The sequence below is a fragment of the Drosophila bipectinata genome, chromosome 3R (assembly GCF_030179905.1).
Source record: "Drosophila bipectinata strain 14024-0381.07 chromosome 3R, DbipHiC1v2, whole genome shotgun sequence".
NCBI classification, from domain to species: Eukaryota; Metazoa; Arthropoda; class Insecta; order Diptera; family Drosophilidae; genus Drosophila; species Drosophila bipectinata.
The window spans coordinates 20,583,569-20,602,296 of record NC_091739.1 but is presented as its reverse complement, the minus strand read 5'-3'; the positions used below and the strand labels follow the sequence as shown (position 1 = coordinate 20,602,296).

At 43.9% G+C, this 18,728-nt stretch overlaps 3 protein-coding genes across 5 annotated transcripts; 1 reads left to right on the top strand and 2 right to left on the bottom strand.

The window, feature by feature from the left end:
• Nucleotides 1–27: 27 nt before the first annotated feature.
• Nucleotides 28–5,635, bottom strand: LOC108127810 (cytoplasmic aconitate hydratase-like). Of its 3 annotated transcripts, none has more exons than XM_017245114.3 (10): nt 5,467–5,635; nt 5,308–5,403; nt 4,409–4,578; nt 4,133–4,348; nt 3,557–4,067; nt 3,392–3,492; nt 1,738–1,854; nt 1,028–1,682; nt 252–970; nt 28–192 (listed from the first exon to the last, which is right to left on the bottom strand). In XM_017245114.3, exons 1-10 carry the CDS (start codon nt 5,471–5,473, stop codon nt 82–84), a joined length of 2,703 nt encoding a protein of 900 aa, XP_017100603.2. In that variant the 5' UTR covers nt 5,474–5,635; the 3' UTR covers nt 28–81. The 3 variants fall into 3 exon arrangements, with proteins under 3 accessions (XP_017100603.2, XP_070137097.1, XP_070137098.1); XM_070280996.1 differs by having other exon boundaries at nt 5,308–5,400; XM_070280997.1 differs by lacking the exons at nt 5,308–5,403; nt 5,467–5,635 and adding an exon at nt 4,677–4,864 and having other exon boundaries at nt 29–192.
• Nucleotides 5,636–5,984: 349 nt separating this feature from the next.
• Rrp46 (exosome complex component Rrp46) lies at nt 5,985–6,911 on the top strand. Its single transcript, XM_017245148.3, has 3 exons — nt 5,985–6,172; nt 6,236–6,471; nt 6,525–6,911. Exons 1-3 carry the CDS (start codon nt 6,067–6,069, stop codon nt 6,885–6,887), a joined length of 705 nt encoding a protein of 234 aa, XP_017100637.2. The 5' UTR covers nt 5,985–6,066; the 3' UTR covers nt 6,888–6,911.
• Nucleotides 6,912–6,921: 10 nt separating this feature from the next.
• Nucleotides 6,922–8,711, bottom strand: LOC108127842 (CDK5RAP1-like protein). The gene has a single exon (XM_017245135.3). The coding sequence runs from the start codon at nt 8,664–8,666 to the stop codon at nt 6,939–6,941; it is 1,728 nt and encodes a 575-aa protein (XP_017100624.2). The 5' UTR covers nt 8,667–8,711; the 3' UTR covers nt 6,922–6,938.
• Nucleotides 8,712–18,728: the final 10,017 nt, after the last annotated feature.

Genomic DNA, 18,728 nt, shown 5'->3' with positions numbered 1-18,728 from the left:
CAAATGCCTAATAATTTCTTAATTTGATATTAAAAATTTACTAATTTAGAAAAATTGAAGTAGAAATTAAAGGGAATCCTTTTAAGAGATCATCTTCCGGATCATGTAGTTTAGAATGCCGCCATTTTTGAAGTATGCGATGTCCACCTCGGTATCAAAGCGCAGAATGGTCTCAAATTCGGTTTCATCAGCCTAAATCAAGAAAACCAGAATATTTAAGATTGTTTAAAGCAAAAAGAATAAAACTATACCTTAACTTGGATCTTCTGTCCCGGTTTCAACCCACTTTCCGGCAGAATAATGTTGTAGGACTCGCGCCCATTCAGCTTCAAGGTATCGGCACTCTGGCCCGGCAGGAATTGCAGAGGAATGATGCCCATGCCCACCAGGTTCGAGCGGTGGATGCGCTCGTAGGACTCGGCAATTACTGCCTTAACTCCCAACATGAGGGGACCCTTGGCGGCCCAGTCCCTTGAACTGCCACTGCCATAATCCTTTCCCACCACCAGGACCAGGGGTGTTCCCTCTTTCCGATACCTTTGGGCAGCATCGAAGACGTCCATTTCCTCCAGGCTGGGTATATGGAGGGTCCGAGGTCCTGGCTTCGACACCAGTTTGTTGCCCAAACGAATGTTGCTAAACGCTCCACGGGACATAACTGCATCATTGCCGCGTCTCGATCCGTACGAGTTGAAATATTTCGGAGTGATGTTCCTTTCTGCAAGGAATCGGGCCGCCGGCGATGTTCTGGCAATGGTTCCAGCTGGAGAGATATGATCCGTGGTCACAAAGTCTCCCAAAAAGACCAGGCACCTAGCCCCTTTGATGCTCTGCTGCTTTGGCAGCTCCCGGGTCATGCCCTCGAAATACGGGGGTCGCTTGATGTAGGTGGAGTCAACGTCCCACGAGAATATCTTGCCTTCTGGTGCCTTTAGCGACTGCCAGTCCTTGGAGCCCAGTTCGAGTGTGCCTGCAGAGTTGGTGAATGAATTACATAAACCTTCCTTATACTTCGTGCATTACTCACTGTAAACTTCGTGGAACATGGCCGGGATCACATGCTTGTTCTCCACCTCCTGAATTTGAGACCGTGTTGGCCAGATGTCGTGCAGGAAGACATTGTTTCCTTGGGCATCCACACCCAGGGGCTCCTTCTCGAAGTCAATGTCCACTCTTCCGGCAATGGCGTACGCAATTACCAGGAGGGGGCTGGCCAAGTAGTTGGCCCTGGTGCTGGGATGGATGCGACCTTCGAAGTTTCGGTTGCCAGACAATACTCCCGCACAGACCAGGTTATTCTGCTCGATGGTGTTGACCACATTCTCGTCCAAAGGTCCAGAGTTTCCGATGCAGGTCATGCAACCATAACCTACAATGTCGAATCCAATTTTCTCCAAATATGGGAGCACTCCAGACGCTTTAAGGTAGCAGGTCACCACTCCGGAGCCGGGTGATAGGGAAGACTTGATATAAGGGGCCACGTTAAGACCCTTTTCCACCGCATTTTTGGCCAACAGACCTGCTCCCAGCATCACCGAGGGATTCGAGGTGTTCGTGCAGGACGTGATGGCGGCAAGGACTACAGATCCATGGCTCAGCTTGTAGGTTTTTCCATCGGTCCACTGCAGTTCCCCAGAAGCTTTCTGAGCCTCCGGAGCAATAGCAAAGCCCTTGAAGCCCAGCTAAAAAATAGGAACTTTAGTTTAAAGTTTATGTTTCCACGGTGGGATTGCTCACTGGATTGGACAGGCAGGACTTGAAGTCATGCGGCATGTCGGAGACGGGGACATGGTCGTGCGGACGTTTGGGTCCAGACACGGAGGAAACAACAGTTGCCAAGTCCAAGGTTATGGTCTGTAATTAACGGAGTCGATTAAGTAATACCACTAACCATACAGCATATAGACAACCCATTTCATACAACGAAAATGGACGCGAAAATTTCTTGCGACAGGCCCCAGCAGGCCCCAGAGCGGATTTCTTACGCTCTTTTACGCTCATCGTTCGTTCATCTTACGCTCATTCTCGCATTAAATGTTTTCTGTTTCTCAGTCTCTAAACGGAGCGCGATGAAGAAGGTTGGCCTGCGCTTCGGTTGATCTTTGTGTGTATGCGTGTCACACATTCACATACACGGGTGTATGTGTGCGTGCGATTTCGTTTCGAAGCCAGCGCACAAAATTTTGATTTTTCTTACTTTTCAGGCTTGCTACCCTAACCAAATTCGGGTATTCGTTATTTGATGAAATGACGAAAGAAATTATATTATTTTTTATATTATATTTTTTATTATTTCAGCATACATTTTTAATTTATTTAGGAATAAGATTGAGTGTTAGTAGTAAATGATTACTGTATATATATTTTTACGAATCATTAAAAATGAATATGAGAAAATGAGAAATGAGAAAATTTCAGAGTATATTTCAGTCGGAGTCACTTAAAACGCCGATTGCTTTTAAGTTTTTGTTGTTCTGCAAGAGGCTTGTGCATGCCTACTCTAACGATGGAATGATTTTTAGGGGAGGGTGAAGACACGAAAACAGCTGATGGAATTGTTTACCTTTTTTGTTTACAATTTTTCAGGCACTTGTTATTAATTTGGGTTATTGTGAGATTTAATTAAATTATTGTCGTCAATTTAATAATTTCCTTATATATTTTGGAACTTTAAAAAAGTCGCCGCTCGAATTTTTTACAGATATACATATATTTGTATATATATACATACATATTTACATTGGTTTTCTGATACCTCTTGCAGAACAAGAAAAACTTAAAGGATATAGGCGTTTTGAGTAACTCCGACTGAAATATACTCTGAAATTTTCTCATTTCTCATTTTCTCATATTCATTTTTAATGATTCGTAAAAATATATATACAGTAATCATTTACTACTAACACTCAATCTTATTCCTAAATAAATTAAAAATGTATGCTGAAATAATAAAAAATATAATATAAAAAATAATATAATTTCTTTCGTCATTTCATCAAATAACGAATACCCGAATTTGGTTAGGGTAGCAAGCCTGAAAAGTAAGAAAAATCAAAATTTTGTGCGCTGGCTTCGAAACGAAATCGCACGCACACATACACCCGTGTATGTGAATGTGTGACACGCATACACACAAAGATCAACCGAAGCGCAGGCCAACCTTCTTCATCGCGCTCCGTTTAGAGACTGAGAAACAGAAAACATTTAATGCGAGAATGAGCGTAAGATGAACGAACGATGAGCGTAAAAGAGCGTAAGAAATCCGCTCTGGGGCCTGCTGGGGCCTGTCGCAAGAAATTTTCGCGTCCATTTTCGTTGTATGAAATGGGTTGTCTATATGCTGTATGGTTAGTGGTAATACGTTTGAGTTTTATGGTATGATCTATCTCACATGGGTGTACTTCGGATCTTGGGAGTCATCAGCGTAGTTTCGCAGCTGTTGGGTGGCCTTAAGATAATCTCGAATAATGTCGATTTTCTTCTCTGAGCGATCTGTAAAGAATTAGTAGCATGAAAGTACAAATTGTTATAAAAATATATTCTTCTGCGAACTTACTCGACTGCCTCATGTAGTCCAAGGTATTCTCGTCGATGGGGAAGAACGCCACAGTGGCTCCGTACTCAGGGCACATGTTACTGATGGTGGCCCGGTCAGCGATGCTGAGCTCTGCCACTCCCGGGCCGTAGAACTCAACGAACTTGCCCACAACTCCCAGCTCTCTGAGCTGCTTGGTGATAGTCAACACGAGATCCGTAGACGTGGCCAGTGGCCCGAGCGTTCCCACCAACCTGAACCCAATCACCTCTGGCAACATCATGGCGATGGACTGGCCAAGCATCACGGCCTCCGCCTCTATGCCGCCCACTCCCCATCCCAGGACCCCGATGCCATTGATCATGGTGGTGTGGGAGTCCGTGCCCACGACAAAGTCCGGGTACAGTGTCTTGGAACCGTCGGCGGCGTCTTCCTCGAAGACCACATGCGCCAAGTACTCCAGGTTCACTTGATGGATAATGCCTGCTCCGGGTGGGACAACCATCAGGTTGTTAAAGGCCTGGGCGCCCCACTATTAAATGAATCAGAATAAAATAAAATAAACTATTAAGAATCGTGATGGGATGTGGGGCTTACCTTAATAAAAGTAAAACGCTCCTTGTTGCGCTCAAACTCCAGGGCTTGGTTCTTGGCCATTGCATCCGGAGACCGGGCGAAGTCAGCAGCAACAGAGTGGTCAGCCACGAAGACTGAGGGGCAGACGGGGTTGATACTTTCGGGGTTGCCGCCCAGTTCCACCACGGCATCCCGCATGGCTGCCAAGTCCACCACTGCTGGAACTCCAGTGTAGTCCTGAAAACGTACCAAAAACGTGAGTAATGCTAGTATATCGCGCCTGATGGAGGAGCTCACATGAAGAATCACTCGGCCTGGCTTAAAGGAGACCTCGACATCGGTGGAGCCTTGTTTAAGGGCAGGCGACCAGCCTAGGATGTTCTGGACATCCTTCTTCAAAATGTTGAAGCCATCACAGTTGCGCACCGCCGATTCCAAGAGCACTCGAATGGAGAAAGGCAGCTGACCTAAAACGATATTAAAACCATTTTATATGAAAAATATAGATTTAATTTGAAATTAAATGAAAATCATTGTGGGGTAGTCCTCATTACCAGCTACACACCATTTTTTTTCAATCAATTTCACGAAATTATTGATAAACCGGAACGCGTTCAATTCTTTATCACCAATTGTAGGATTCTATTTATATAAAATAGTGGGGTAGTCCTAACCTCAGACATTTTTGTATATATGTACATATAGAACATCTGTACACCTAAAACCCTCTGGCCATGGAAAGAAATTATTTTCTATTAATAGACGAGTGGGTTAAAAATGAAGTATTTTGTTTAGGAAAAAATATAATTGTTTATTTCTCCAACAACGTATTTCATAAGGAATGCTTCGTTTTCCTCATTCATTCACAAGAGAACTCAATTCCTTATCATCAAGAGGCTTAGATATCTGGGACCCATTTGATTGATTCGACACTCGAATGATAAAGCCTCTCGAGCTATTTTCAAACAAACAGACACTCTGCCGCTTTGGACACGCGCTGGCCCCCTGTTAAAATATTCCAGTGGCTCTCGTCAGTTCCCCACTCATAGGTATGGGAATGTCGTCATGGAAATATAATGCCCTCGTTTTGTAATCAGAGCTATTTTCTGGTGACATATGCAAATCAGTATCTGAATAATCAGATAATGATGGATTCTATCATTGAATTAAGATCTAAAAGGATCATATCCACTTACCATATTTACTGTCGATGGCGGCGAGGTCAAAGTACTTGTAGGTCGTGCCCCCCTTTGAGAAAAGCTTTATGAACTTGGAATAACAGTTTTTGCCTGCTATAAGAATCAAAGGTTAAGAAAATCAAAGAAAATCCCAACTTGATTCTAAGAGCCACTTGCCTGACATGATTGATTTTGAACTTTTAAAACTTAAAAGCTTCCCTGAACTCGAACTTTAAAGAACTTAGGGTTCACTTCGCGCGTCCCTGCTATTTATCCGCGCGCGCACAACGGTCTTATCCACTACCCGGTTCGTACATGTGTAACCGGTTCTTACCTGTTCTAGAAATGAGTGAAAATAAAAAGCTGTATCGAAGCTAAAAACTGATCGCGGAACATCGACGGTCGATTACGCGAAGTCTATCGATATCGATTTTCGAGCTTAAAAGGATTCGCTTAAAAAGAAAAGTAGTATTCTTATAACGAGTTGAATATATCTTTATTTAATCTAAAATATACAATTACTGACCAAAATTTTAACGATTTATAACTTTTTTTTCGAATGATGTACGTCTATGTTTTGAAACAATTTTTCTTGATATTTTAAATTTTTTGTAGTTGCATTTTAGATTTAAATTAACCCGCCAAAAGCACACATTTTCCAACACCACTACCTTACACAGGTTTCAACGTTTACCAGCACTGATAGTACTTATCGTTCAAACACTCTGGACGCACGTTGTTTCGGTGGATTTGTATTTTTCTAATATAAAAACCATTATGAATGTGCCCGTTAAATTTACGGTCGCTAAGGACCAACTACGTGAAATGCACTGCGAGTTTAATCCACTGTCGCGGTGCGACGGCTCTGTGATGTACAGCCAGGGTAAGTTTCCCAGCTGATCCATACAAGAACCATCGGTAACTTGTGGACCAATTCTTCTTTTAGGAGCCTCAGTGGTGATATCCGCTGTTTTGGGCCCGGTCGAAGTAAAATCGCAGAACCTGAGCATAGATGGCAGCTACTTGGAGTGCAATTATAGGCCCAAAGCTGGACTGCCCCAAGTGAAAGAACGCCTCCGCGAAGCCGCCATAAAGGAAATTTTGGATTTGACTGTGCTGTCGGAAGCGTATCCCAGGTCTAAGATGTCTATACAGGTGCAGGAGCTTGAGGATCGAGGAAGCGTAAGTGAATGTGGCCTTTTGGTAAAAAAAATCTAGTTCACTTTCTTTTTTAGATGGATGCCTGTGCTGTGAACTCAGCCTGCCTGGCCATGCTTATTGGGGGCTTGCCCCTCAAGAGCAGCTTTGCTGCTGTGCATTGCATTATCAACGAGCAGGGCGATTACGTCCTGGACCCGGATCAAAGTGAAACTGCCCACCAGCGTGCCAGTTTCACCCTTGCCTTTGACTCTATGGAGGGAAATTTGTTACTGATCCAGACCAAAGGGGCTTTCAGAATCGAACAGTTTAATGATATCGAGTGCCTTTGCCGGTCGGCTAGTCAAGAAATCTTCAAGTTCTACCGGAGTCAAATAGCCAAGTTTCACGGTAAAAGTGAAGAAATTAAAACGAAACCCGAAAGTATGGAGACTATTTGATTAAAACGCATAATGTTAAGGTAACGAGGTTTCTTTTATTTGTGTGTTTGCCTATTTAGAGCTGTAGTTAGAGATACTGCTAATAGCCAGTGGTTTGCCTTTGAGCACTTGCGAGTTGGATTCCTCAATGTGAGTTACTAAAAAGTCGCCAATCTTAATAGGCTGATCTGATCCAAGGACCTTGCCGGCGGGAACAATGACCTTAATGTTGGCATCGTTGCGTCCGAACCAGTGGGAATCAGACCGCTTGCTCTTTCCCTCTATTAGGATCAGTTGCTCCTGGCCTTCCATTTTTTTGTGTAGTTCCGTGGCTCCGGCTCGGAACACCTCCACCATGCGTTTGAGTCTTTCGTTCTTTACTGACAACGGCACGTCGTCTTTGAATCTTCTGTGGGCAGTGGTTTTCTCCCGCATGCTATAAGCGAACAGGTAGGCTACGTTGTACTTGACTTGCTGGATTAGGGAAACTGTGTCCTGGAACTCTTCCTCCGTCTCGCCGCAGAAGCCGCATATGAAGTCGCTGGATAACCCGACATTGGGCAGGAAAGATCTGATGCGGTCAACCAAGTCCAGATAGGCTTCTCGACTGTAGCCTCGCCTCATTCTCTCCAGAACTTTAGTGTTACCCGATTGCGCCGGCAAATGAAGCTGTTTACACACATTTGGATAGTCCCTGATAACTCTGAGAACGTCATCTGAGAAATCTTTGGGATGCGGAGAGGTGAAGCGGATGCGCATTTCCGGGACGGCTTCGGCCACGCTCCGTAGCAAACGGGAGAAAGTTATGCCTCCAGACTTCGGTTTGTAGACAGTTTTGAAACCAGGCACCCGCATGGAACTGAGATCTTCCTCTAAGCTGGAGGCCCCATCCCTGTAGGAGTTGACGTTCTGTCCCAGAAGAGTTACCTCCTTCACGCCTTGGTCCTGCAATGCCCGGACCTCTGTTAGTATTGACTCCAGGGGCCTGGATCGCTCGCGACCGCGGGTGAATGGTACTATGCAGTAAGTGCACATGTTGTCACAGCCACGCATAATGGAAACAAATGCAGTGGGGGATTCAGAATTCAGTCGCACCGGCATCACATCAGCGTAAGTTTCGTCCAGCGAGAGCAGCACATTGATGGCAGAGTTACCATAGTGTCGGGAAACGGCTAGGAGACGCGGCAGATCCTTATAGCTGTCTGGTCCAGCTATCACATCGACGCACTGTTCCTTCTCCAGCAGCTTCTCCTTTAGCCGTTCCGCCATGCAGCCAAGCAACGAAAGCTGAAGAGGGTGTCGCCGGGGACTCCGTTTGCTCTTCATGGCTCTTAGGTGCTTCAGCCGGTTCCAGATCCTCTGCTCAGCTCCATCGCGCACCGCACAGGTGACTAGCATAATGATATCAGCGTCCTCCGGATCCTGGCATCTTGCGTAGCCGTTCTCCCGCAACACACTCCACACTACTTCCGTATCATTGGTGTTCATTTGACACCCATAGACCTCGAAGTGCACTTTTCTTCCCTGACCATGGTAATCAATGGGCTTCAAGTATGGAACACTGGAGTCCACGAGTTCACCCTCCTCTGGCTTAAGCCTTGAAAGTGGTTTGGCGGCAAAAAAATCCTGCAAGCCCGGGCCCTGTTGAATTCTTTGCATAAACGTCGTGGCACGTGGTCTGCTGCCTGCCAGCTCCCCATTCCTCCCAGTCTGTGGTGGAGGTGGTTGCGTTTGTAACGCGGATGTTGAAGTGGAGCACTTCCTCACTTGGCGCAGCAGCACCCGGCAGCCTTTTTCCATGGCTCCTGGATAGCTTGATGTCAATTTCAAAATTATGCAACTGCCTGCCGGTCAGCTGTTTATGAAATAGCTTATTTTATCGATATAAAGTTCTTATCGATGATTTTTCCGTTTTAAGGAGGAGGGTGAAAGTGGTTAGGAACTCTGCTACAAAGTATGGCGGGAGTTCCCGGTGCATGAAATTTTTGAACCATGATATTAAGTTCATATGAACGTCTAAAAAATAATATTATTGTTTAAAAATTCTTAGTTACGCCTTTGAAGACATAAAGGATCAAATTCCTATGTGTTAATTTTTTTATTTTTAATTTGTTGACCAATATGCTGATGAACTTCTTCCGGAATCCATGTTATGGCCTATTAGTTGTCCTCGTTTATATGGGATACATAGGTCACAGCGGGGTCTCTAACTTGGTCAATAGTCGTCCGATTCTAGAGAGGAAGACCTTAAAAGATTTGTAGAGCGATTGTCCACTGATCTGCATTAAACCCTTGGATCAAAATATTTTTTGAATTTTTTGTCCAATTTCCTGATGAATCCTTCCAAGATCCATACCATGGCCTATATGGGCCACGAAGGAGTCTCTAACTTGGTCAATACTCGTCCGATTCTAGAGAGGAAGACCTTAAAAGATTTGTAGAGCGAGTCTCTACCAATCTGCATTAAAACCTTGGATCAAAATATTTTTTGAATTTTTTGTCCAATTTCCTGATGACTCCTTCCAAAATCCATACCATGGCCTATATGGGCCACCGAGGAGTCTCTAACTTGGTCAATACGCGTCCGATTCTAGAGAGGAAGACCTTAAAAGATTTGTAGAGCGATTCTCTACCAAGCTGCATTAAACCCTTGGATCAAAATATTTTTTGAATTTTTTGTCCAATTTCCTGATGAATCCTTCCAAGATCCATACCATGGCCCATATGGGCCACGGAGGAGTCTCTAACTTGGTCAATACTCGTCCGATTCTAGAGAGGAAGACCTTAAAAGATTTGTAGAGCGATTCTCTACCAAGCTGCATTAAACCCTTGGATCAAAATATGTTTTGAATTTTTGTCCAATTTCCTGATGACTCTTTCCAAAATCCGTACCATGGTCCATATGGGCCACCGAGGTATCTCTAACTTGGTCAATACTTTTCCGATTCTCGAGAGGATTGGCTATCAAGATTTCTGATTGATTTTTAAATAATCTGCATCAAAACCTTTTATATAAATATTTTTTTTCAATTTTTGCGATTGCATCTATACTATTACTTTAAAACGGAGTGACTTTATCGATTCGTGCATCGATTCCATGGCAATCTAGGTTTAAATCCCTCCAGTAGGAGAGAGAGCAGTTGAAAATAAATCTTTATTAATTATATTTATGTTTAATTTGGTTCAATCGAAGCCAGAATGCATATGACAACAGTCGCACATAAACCTGTCTGGCCGCACATTTGAGGGCGATGGACAAACTCGGATCAGCCGTAAGAAAATTAGCCCGGCCTCATTATGAGCTTACCGTGGTCGTGTTAATAATGCACAGGTGAAGACAATGCAATGGAAAGGATAACAAATGCAATTGCTTCCAAGCTGTTCTGCAGCTCCGCCGACACTTTGTGGCTTTGTGGGCCAATAACTGAATAATTGCATTGCCACCGAGTGTGGCTCATTAATATGGACCTCTCAAGAACTACTGAGGCACCATGAGAATTTATAATATTTTGAAGTATTGTGCCTTGTTCTATTTATTCTTTGTTGTAGCATATCGGAAGTTCCACTATATAGTGTCTGGTGGAAGAATAGTGGGATGCTCAAGTCTGAAGCTCACATATTTTGTAAACACTTACAGCAGAAATATTTTAATGAAAATGAAACGAAAATTCCACTTTCGGCCAAAAGAATTTCGTAATTACAGCGAAAAAATTCGTAATTAAATTCATGAAGTTGGCCCAGTCCGGAGGGAGCTACTTGGGGGGCTCCAGTCCCACTCGTATCCTGGAACTCGCATCGTTGTGATTGGCCTGGCCCTGAGCCTTGTGCTCTCCACGTTCGGATGGTTAAGAATTTTCTTGTATTTTGTCGGCACTTTTGCGCCAAAGTTATTCTCCCAAGAGTTTTCCTTCTAGTCCGTTGCTATAAATCTTTCGGGCCGGGATTGAGGGAATGGGGCTGGGTCCTTCGAGGAGGAGGGGTTTGTAAGGGAGAGGAGCTTGTGGCTTCTGCATTCGTTGAGAAGCTTAGGCGGAGAGTTAGTGAAGTAGGACGCTCACATATCTCAATGAAACTGTCAATAAACAATAAATAATTCAATCGTACAAATGCGTTCTATATTTAGTTGTAGCAATTAATCCGACATTCCGGCCTGCGAACACGCTCCTCGGTCCGGCCAAGTTGACAGTTTGTGGAAGCATTTTAATTGAACAGTGTTCTCGGAGGCGGGGATTACGAAATTAGTTTAATTATTCCCTTTACTACTGCTGAGTGGAAATCAGCCTTTGTCTGATCTTGCAAACCTTCAGCGTTTAAAGTTCTCCTCCAAGAGATAGTCGAGTGCTGTTGGACCCTCATCCTGACGACACTTTGAGGCCCCATAACGCGGGCACACGCATAATGATCCTTTGAATGGCTCAATGCGTGCTCCGGCTCCACCCAAGAAAAGTTTACTTACAGCTTACGTGGGTATTTCCATTTTTCGGAAAACCATTTCCACCCCGCCCACTTGCGGCAACCCTTGGGGCGCATTTCCGGCTGCAAGGAGCTCCACGGGCGGAGAGGGGAAAGCGGTGTTAACGGCTCTGCTGAGAGTAATTCTCCCCACGCAGGGAAGACAAAAAGGCGAAAAGGGAAAACAAAGACGAGAAAGTCAATGTTAATAGAAAATGGTTCCTTGTCGTCGTCTTGGTTTCCTTTAAATTGAAATTGTCGCGGAAATAAAAATTTGCATATTTCAGCATTGATTTCTCCACCCGCAGGACCCTCGCGGGCGCCCCGGGGATCCCTGTCGTATGCGTAATGCTGGTGCTGCAGTCCATTCAGAGTTAGGGTTTTTTCTTTGATAATTGATTTGAATGTGATAGAGAAATGTTTAATCAAAAGAGATGCATGTGTCTTTAAAAAGAGTTGCTCCTTACTCCTTAGTTTAGTGCATAAACTAAACAAAAACCCAATAATAGGACAATGAAGCATCAAAGAATCCCAAGCGAGATCCTCGGTCCTGTGTTTCTCATTACTGGCTGCCAGTTCCAGTTGCAATTTCTAGTAAATCCTGACGCTGTCACAATAAAATCCACTCAAGCCAAACATACGTCAGCAGTGACGAGAACCTTGGAGCTGGCCCCCGACCTTCGCTTCCAGTTTGAGTCCGAGCCAGAGCTAGAGAGTCCTGGCCAAGTCGCACAAATTTATACCCCAGAAAAAACGGACATCTCCTCGTTGCCGTTGGCAGGGACTTGAAGGCGCAGGATATAATAGCAAACTACTCATTGATTTATTTACGAGCTCCACTGATGGGCCGGCAGCTGGTTCTGAACGCAAGCGATGCGGACGGTTTTCAAATCCCCTATTCTCTTTTGATATTTTGCATACAGTCATGCCTCGGAAAATGGTACAATTATACCTTTAGAAATCTGCTATAAAATCAATGTTACTACTTTCTAGAGTAGAAATCTGCTATAAAATCAATGTTACTACTTTCTATTTTGTCCTTAAGCATATAAAGTATTCTTTGTTTTTTATAACGAATTAAATTCTCAGAAGCTCCACTGTGTCTAAATATTTGTCGATCTTCTGGCTGCTTTTTCGAGTCCTGCCCCACAAATTGCAGCTAAATTCTCGCTCGGACACAGTGCCATCGCCCATGGCCGCCTGCCCCGCTGCTCCTTCGTCTTGGTACAGGGTCCTGTGTGCTGTGACTTACATAAAGTGTCCTCGACTTGGGCAAGTCGACTCATTTAAGCGCAGGTCGTAGATCTTCCAAAGCAATGGCTTTTGACACCCAATGTGGGCCCTGTCTCTGATGCCTTGCGCTTAAATATTTACGCCGCCAGGCCATAGACGGCTTTAAGGATGCCAGGACTGCTCGCCAGTCTGCCTGCGGTGTTTGTTGGTAATTTTCATTGTCACGTGGAGGTAATTACCGGTGTTGCAGACACAAACACAGACACAGGCACATCTACAGATGCAGACTCCAAATGCAGACTCGCGGGACTCGAATCGGTGGCTTTGAAATCCACACACTCGTACACTGAAAAATATGAAGTCACACACAGTATTTATTAATTTCCTCCTAACATTTAATGCCACATTTTCAACGGTGGGGATTTCTGGTTTTGTTAGTCATCAGCGATCTTTAGAACTTTGGCCGAACTGGCTTTGGCTCAGTGTCCCTTTCGATTTCCCTCTGTCTGTATTTGTTTATTTGTAAGGATGCAGGCAGTTGTGTATGTGTGGGCCATATCCTGTGGCGTCGCGACGCGCTTTACAATTTCAATTCATTGAATTTTAACAGCGCCGGTGCTGCGTCTGTGAATGTCCTTGTGCCAGGGAGCCCAGTTAACCGAAAGTTTGTAAAACGTTATGTGCAACATTTTGCGGGAGCAGCCTCCTCCAGCATGTAGAGCGCTGCAGCAGCGTGTCCTGATCCCGGGCCAAGTCAGTGTCCATTGTCAGGGTCCTTCGTGCAGGTCGGCCGTCGCTGATATTAAAACGTGTTTTATCACCCGCCGCCATTTCGCGGCCGGGTATTCATTCCAATTGCGGCCAGATTGCACTTTTCAAGTGCGTGTTAATGCACACAATGTGTGTGGGTGGCTCCTTTGGGGGATTTTAGAGGCTTTCGGTGGCGGGGTGGTGAGTGGTGACCGGAACTTAAAGCTGACTCAGCCCCCAACGGATGGCTATTCAAATTAGAGGAACGAGCTGGCAAATGTCACAGCAGCAATCTAAACAAAAAACAGAGCCCTGCCCAAGCGAAAGGGGTTGATGCTTCAAGGAAAAAACAGGAATTTTGAATGGGGGCTGGGAGAAAGGATATACACTTAAACAAACTTACACTTAAAATAAGCATAACTAACTTTCGTTTTAACATAACAAAGAACGTTATACATTTTTTGCAATCTACTCCACTATTTCTATTCAAATATACTTTGTTTAAAGGCCCGCGTTTTCCTAAGTGCAGGCACTTTGTGGGGTATCCTAGCAGCAGCTGTTGTTTGTCCTTTGCCGCCATTTTGTGCCAGTGTGCCTGTGTGTGGGTGTTGCGAGCGGCATCCCTTTCTCTCCCGAGTCGAGTTTGTTACATTTTCGTTTTGCAATTTCATTAAATTCCAACATCCGCCATAAATCTTCCACTCTTCAGCACGGCTTCTGTGCTTTGAAGCGATAAAGGTATGTCTGCTGTGTATCTGTGTCTATGTTTGTGTGTGTCTGTGTCAGTGTGTGAGTGTGTTTGGGGATCCCTTTCTCCTCCCAACACACCCACACACACGCACAGACACACAAGCAAGCCCTCCCACCACACACACAGTCATTCATAGCGTAACGTAACCCAAAATGGCCGTTGAAGTGGTTGAAAGCGATTACGCTGACTGCCAAAGGTTGACATGCCTGTGTGGTTCGGTTTAAATGTTGTATGAATGAGCTTTTGGGGGACACTCTGGGAATTCAGAGTTATGTGGGGTCCTTGGCAGGACTAGGACTTTAAGCTGTCCGCTATAAACTTGCCTCCCAGCTTCGCCCAGAGCCTCTATTAATATGTCTCTCCGTCCCCCTGGGCCGAAACTTTGCCCCTGACATTGACAAGTCATTGGCCATGTTTATGTGGGACTCTCTAGAATTCGTGCCGTGCCGGAAAACATAACTTAACAACAGATTAAAAGGCCATAGAGCGTGTTCCAGTTTCGGATTCTATTTTGGATTTATCATAGCTTCAATTTTGTCTGTTTTTTCCATGGGTATTAGCTGCTCCACATTTTATCATGCTTTCAGCGAAAGAATTCCAAGAAGTATGAATATTGGGGCATGGTTGTATTACTATTGTGTTATTGTGGGAGGTTTAGCTTCCTAGAAGAAAACCATAGAAAAACTTTTCACTTATCCACCTTTGTTCTTTAAGTTATTGACTTGTTGACTAACAGATTTTGTCTATTTCAGTTGGATTTTGTAATGTATTTGTCATTTATTTTATAAAATAAGGAAAAGCACTGAATAGTAATGAAAAAAGTAATTGAGATGAATTCTTATTATATTTCATTCACTAACTAATATTACATCCCATTTACTTTATTTAATTTTAAAATTTGTTACTACTTCTTGATTCTTTACTTTACCGCCACATACCCCGATTAAATATTTTCTAAACAATTTATTTATTTATTCTGTCCACAGAAAACAAATATTAAATTATTATAATGCAGCTTCCTATCCTAAATTTCATATTGTACTAAACTTTAATCAAGTTCTCTATCGTTACTGATTTTTTCATAGAAATTTGGCTAAGCTACAAGGTGTTATAGAGAGTTTAATAGTACATAATAGTGTTTTTTGTCATACCATGCTTGGTAACTTTGGTGCTTGATGTGCCACAAAGTACTATTGTCTATATTATAAAGCTCTCTCTTCAATTCCTCACCCCTGGGTACATTTTCCTTTTCTGGAAAAAGGCTGACGACCCAGCTGGTTGGGTTTGTCTGGCGCTTATTAAACTGAAATCCCCGCCTCAAGTGGCTCCCATTGCCACTGCAGTTAACAATTTTCGCTAACCACCCAGGAAAATATTATTGTTTTTATTTTTGAAAGGATCCTGCTCGGGTAGACAACTCTCAGCTCACTGTTGACTAGTGGGTACTCTAAAAATGAGTACTTTTTAAATCTTACCAGCGATTTCTTCCATCGTTTCTTATAAAATACCTTCCAAGCTATATTCCAAGAACTATATAATCAATAAATATTTTATGTATGTATTATTATTTATAATAAAACTTAGATTTAATTATATTTATATGTTATATTAATCTATTCAAAAGACAGAAATGTGGAGACTCTCTGCTGCTGTAACTTCTTGGTTACTTTTTTCGCTGTTTTTCCGCTGGGGCTTTTCCAGCTCCTGCTTATTTTCCGTCTTTTTTGCAGCCCCCTTTTCCCCGCGTTTTCCAGTCAGCCAGCACTGGGCGCCGCGCGTGGCGATATAATTGAATGTCTCAGGTGTTTTGTCAGACATCGCTTAAGCCTTTGCCGGGGATTTTCTACTGATGTCCTTTTCCAGGGAGTCCTGCCTTTAAAAAGTCCTTAAAGTGTTGCATGACCGCTTCAGGGGGCTGGATGGGAGGCAGGGTGGCTGGGTTGTTTGTGTGACATTCAAATCCGCATCGTTTCATTCCGCACCCTCTCACACCCGCCGTTCACCTGCCCGGTGCCTAATTAAAACATTCATCTTCATTTTCACCTTTTGCCTAATTAATTCACACAAAAATCAACTAAATTAATATGAAAACCAAGCCAAGAAGCTGACAGGCAGGCAGCTGACCAACCCGCCCAAGGACCTTCCACCCTCAATCCCGATGTTATTGCTTTTGGTTCCTGATGTTGTTGTTCTGCTTTTCGGACGCTAACGAGAATTAATGGTTTGCAGTGTGGCGACACAATTACGGCGACCAAATCTTAGGTAAGCAGCAAAATTGTCACCAGGACATAGTCATAGGACGTAGCCGTAGCCCGCAAAGAGAAAAACCTAAATAGGAGGCAATACAGCTCCACATAATTGGCTTGTCGGGGGAGGACGGTGTCAAAAACTGCTCAATTTACGCGTCGTGAAATTAATTTATGCCCAATGCAATAACCTCGGCAACGTCAATAAAATACATTAGGGCCCAGATCCCTTAGCCTGGGATTCGAGTCAATTTCGGCTGGGTTTTCAGGCTCGGGGTGGGGTAGGAGGCGATACAGAAGGTTTCCTAATTGCGCTTTTCCAATTTGAAATTAAAATTTCTCCAGCACATGTGCTTACAAAAATTGTAAAAAAAAAACTAAGCCCAATTTAAGAAAATAAATAAAAAATGTAAAGAATTTCAGGGTTGGTTGAGCTTTTATTTTAACAAAATACTCCCTAAGAGAATAAGGATTTCAATGTTTCCCAATCGTTTTTGTCAGTGTCCTGCTATCAACCCACGTAAGAAATGCGCCTTGCAAAAAATTTCCATAATTTTGCGATCTAAATGCAAGTGGCGCAATTGAAGCGTAATTAGAGCCTGCCAGTCAGTCACCCTGGTCCTCGCACGCGGCGCTGGGATGAGGTCCTGGAACTGCCGCTAATTGGTTTCTGGTCAGCATCGCCGGCTTTCACCGGCGCCAATTAAAAACGTGCTCACATTATGCTTTATTGACTTCCCCCGACCCGGCGCTTCAGAATTCTTTTTCAGATATCCTCAATACCCCAAGGACTCCGCGCTACCTGGGAAGCAGGCGGCCAGGGCAGAGTCCTGCTCGGAGGGCGTGCCTTTTAGCAATAATAACGTCCTCTGGTTGGCCATAAAACAAATCATACAAGTTTATGGCCACCTTACCTACATTGTCCACTATGAAACTTTATCTTTTATATGCGGCATTATTGCCACAGATTAGACACGGGATTTAGTACAATGTCCTTACATCCCCTCGCAGGTGGAGATGCACGCATATGTGCGTATCTACATACGGAGGACTCCCTTTTTTCGATTGCCGGCAGAACGAATTAAATATGACCATTTGTATAATAGCCGGGACTCCAGGCCCAGACTCTCGAACTGACGGTCAGAGGCCAACGCAATTATGGGGGAAACGAGATACTATTTGTGGTTGCCGGACAATTCGAATGCAAAATGCATGATGTTTGGCGTTTAATTTTCAGCCGGGTAAGTGCTCCGGCTCAGCTATGGATCAGCTGAATGGCAGCAGGATAAGCCAGGATACTCTCGGTACGTTGGAATTGGGAATCCAATGGGTAGATAAGGATGTGGGGAATTTTTTTTACCAAAATCGCAAAGAGGTGGCTCTCCCCAAGCAAGCTTTTCTATCTTTAAGGGGCTTTTCGCGACATTCGAATCACTCCAGACCTCAGTGAGTTTCTTCTCGGTAGATTTTAATTTGATGAAGTTATTTGCCCACTGAAATGCCATAAATAACAATTTTTAAGGAAACAAAAAAGCTAAAAAAGCGAGCAGGCGAGTGGGAAGGCGGTCGGGAAAATGTAAATTAGAAGCCAACTGCGACTGTCTAGATAAGAATGTACTTACGAGGATACATATACACGTATATAGAAGGCCGGAGGTAAGGTACAGAGGAAGAACCCATGAAGATACCCGGAGCACCCAGCAACGAGCACCGAGTTCGTGGGGCACCAGTGTGCGGCATTTTATTTCGCATTAAGAGATTAAGATCAAAATTAAAATTTAAATTACCGCGCGACACGCTGTGCGTGTGTATCTGTATCTTTGGAGCGTTGACAACGTTTGCTTTGTTTCCACAAACTCCACTCCGCTCAGCTGGTTGCCCTTTTTTGATTACCTTAAATTGCTGCAATGGCTCTGGTCTGCGCTCTGGGATTCTAAGCAAATCTCCTCCTGCAAGTATGTAAAAATTCAGAGAGTGTAATTAATTTGTGTGAATAGCTGACAGAAGCAATGAGACTGGCTGCTGATTGACAGACAACTTAATTGGGTTTCTTGGAAATCTTTCGCCGAAACTTGCAATTAGCCAGATTGAACTTCATACTGCCTCAAGAACTGCCTCCTCCATAAAGGCTTACTCCTAGTGGGGGCAAAAGGAGGTTGCAACTACAGGTGCACTTGAAGAAAGTGGTTTCAATTAAATCCTCTAGCAGGTATTTTAAACAAGGAAACATATAGTATTTTCCCCGAGTGCTGTTGTTCTTTCCAATCGAGCTGTAACCGAAACTTCCCGCAATGTCAGCTCCAGCCAGAGTCTGTTTCTGAGCCCTCTCCCACCTGGGCCCCTTCCGGATGGAGGGCTGCAAGTGACACAATGCAAAATCCTTGCCACAAGCCCCTAGAAAAATTTATGAGCACTCAAGTTGATTCAATT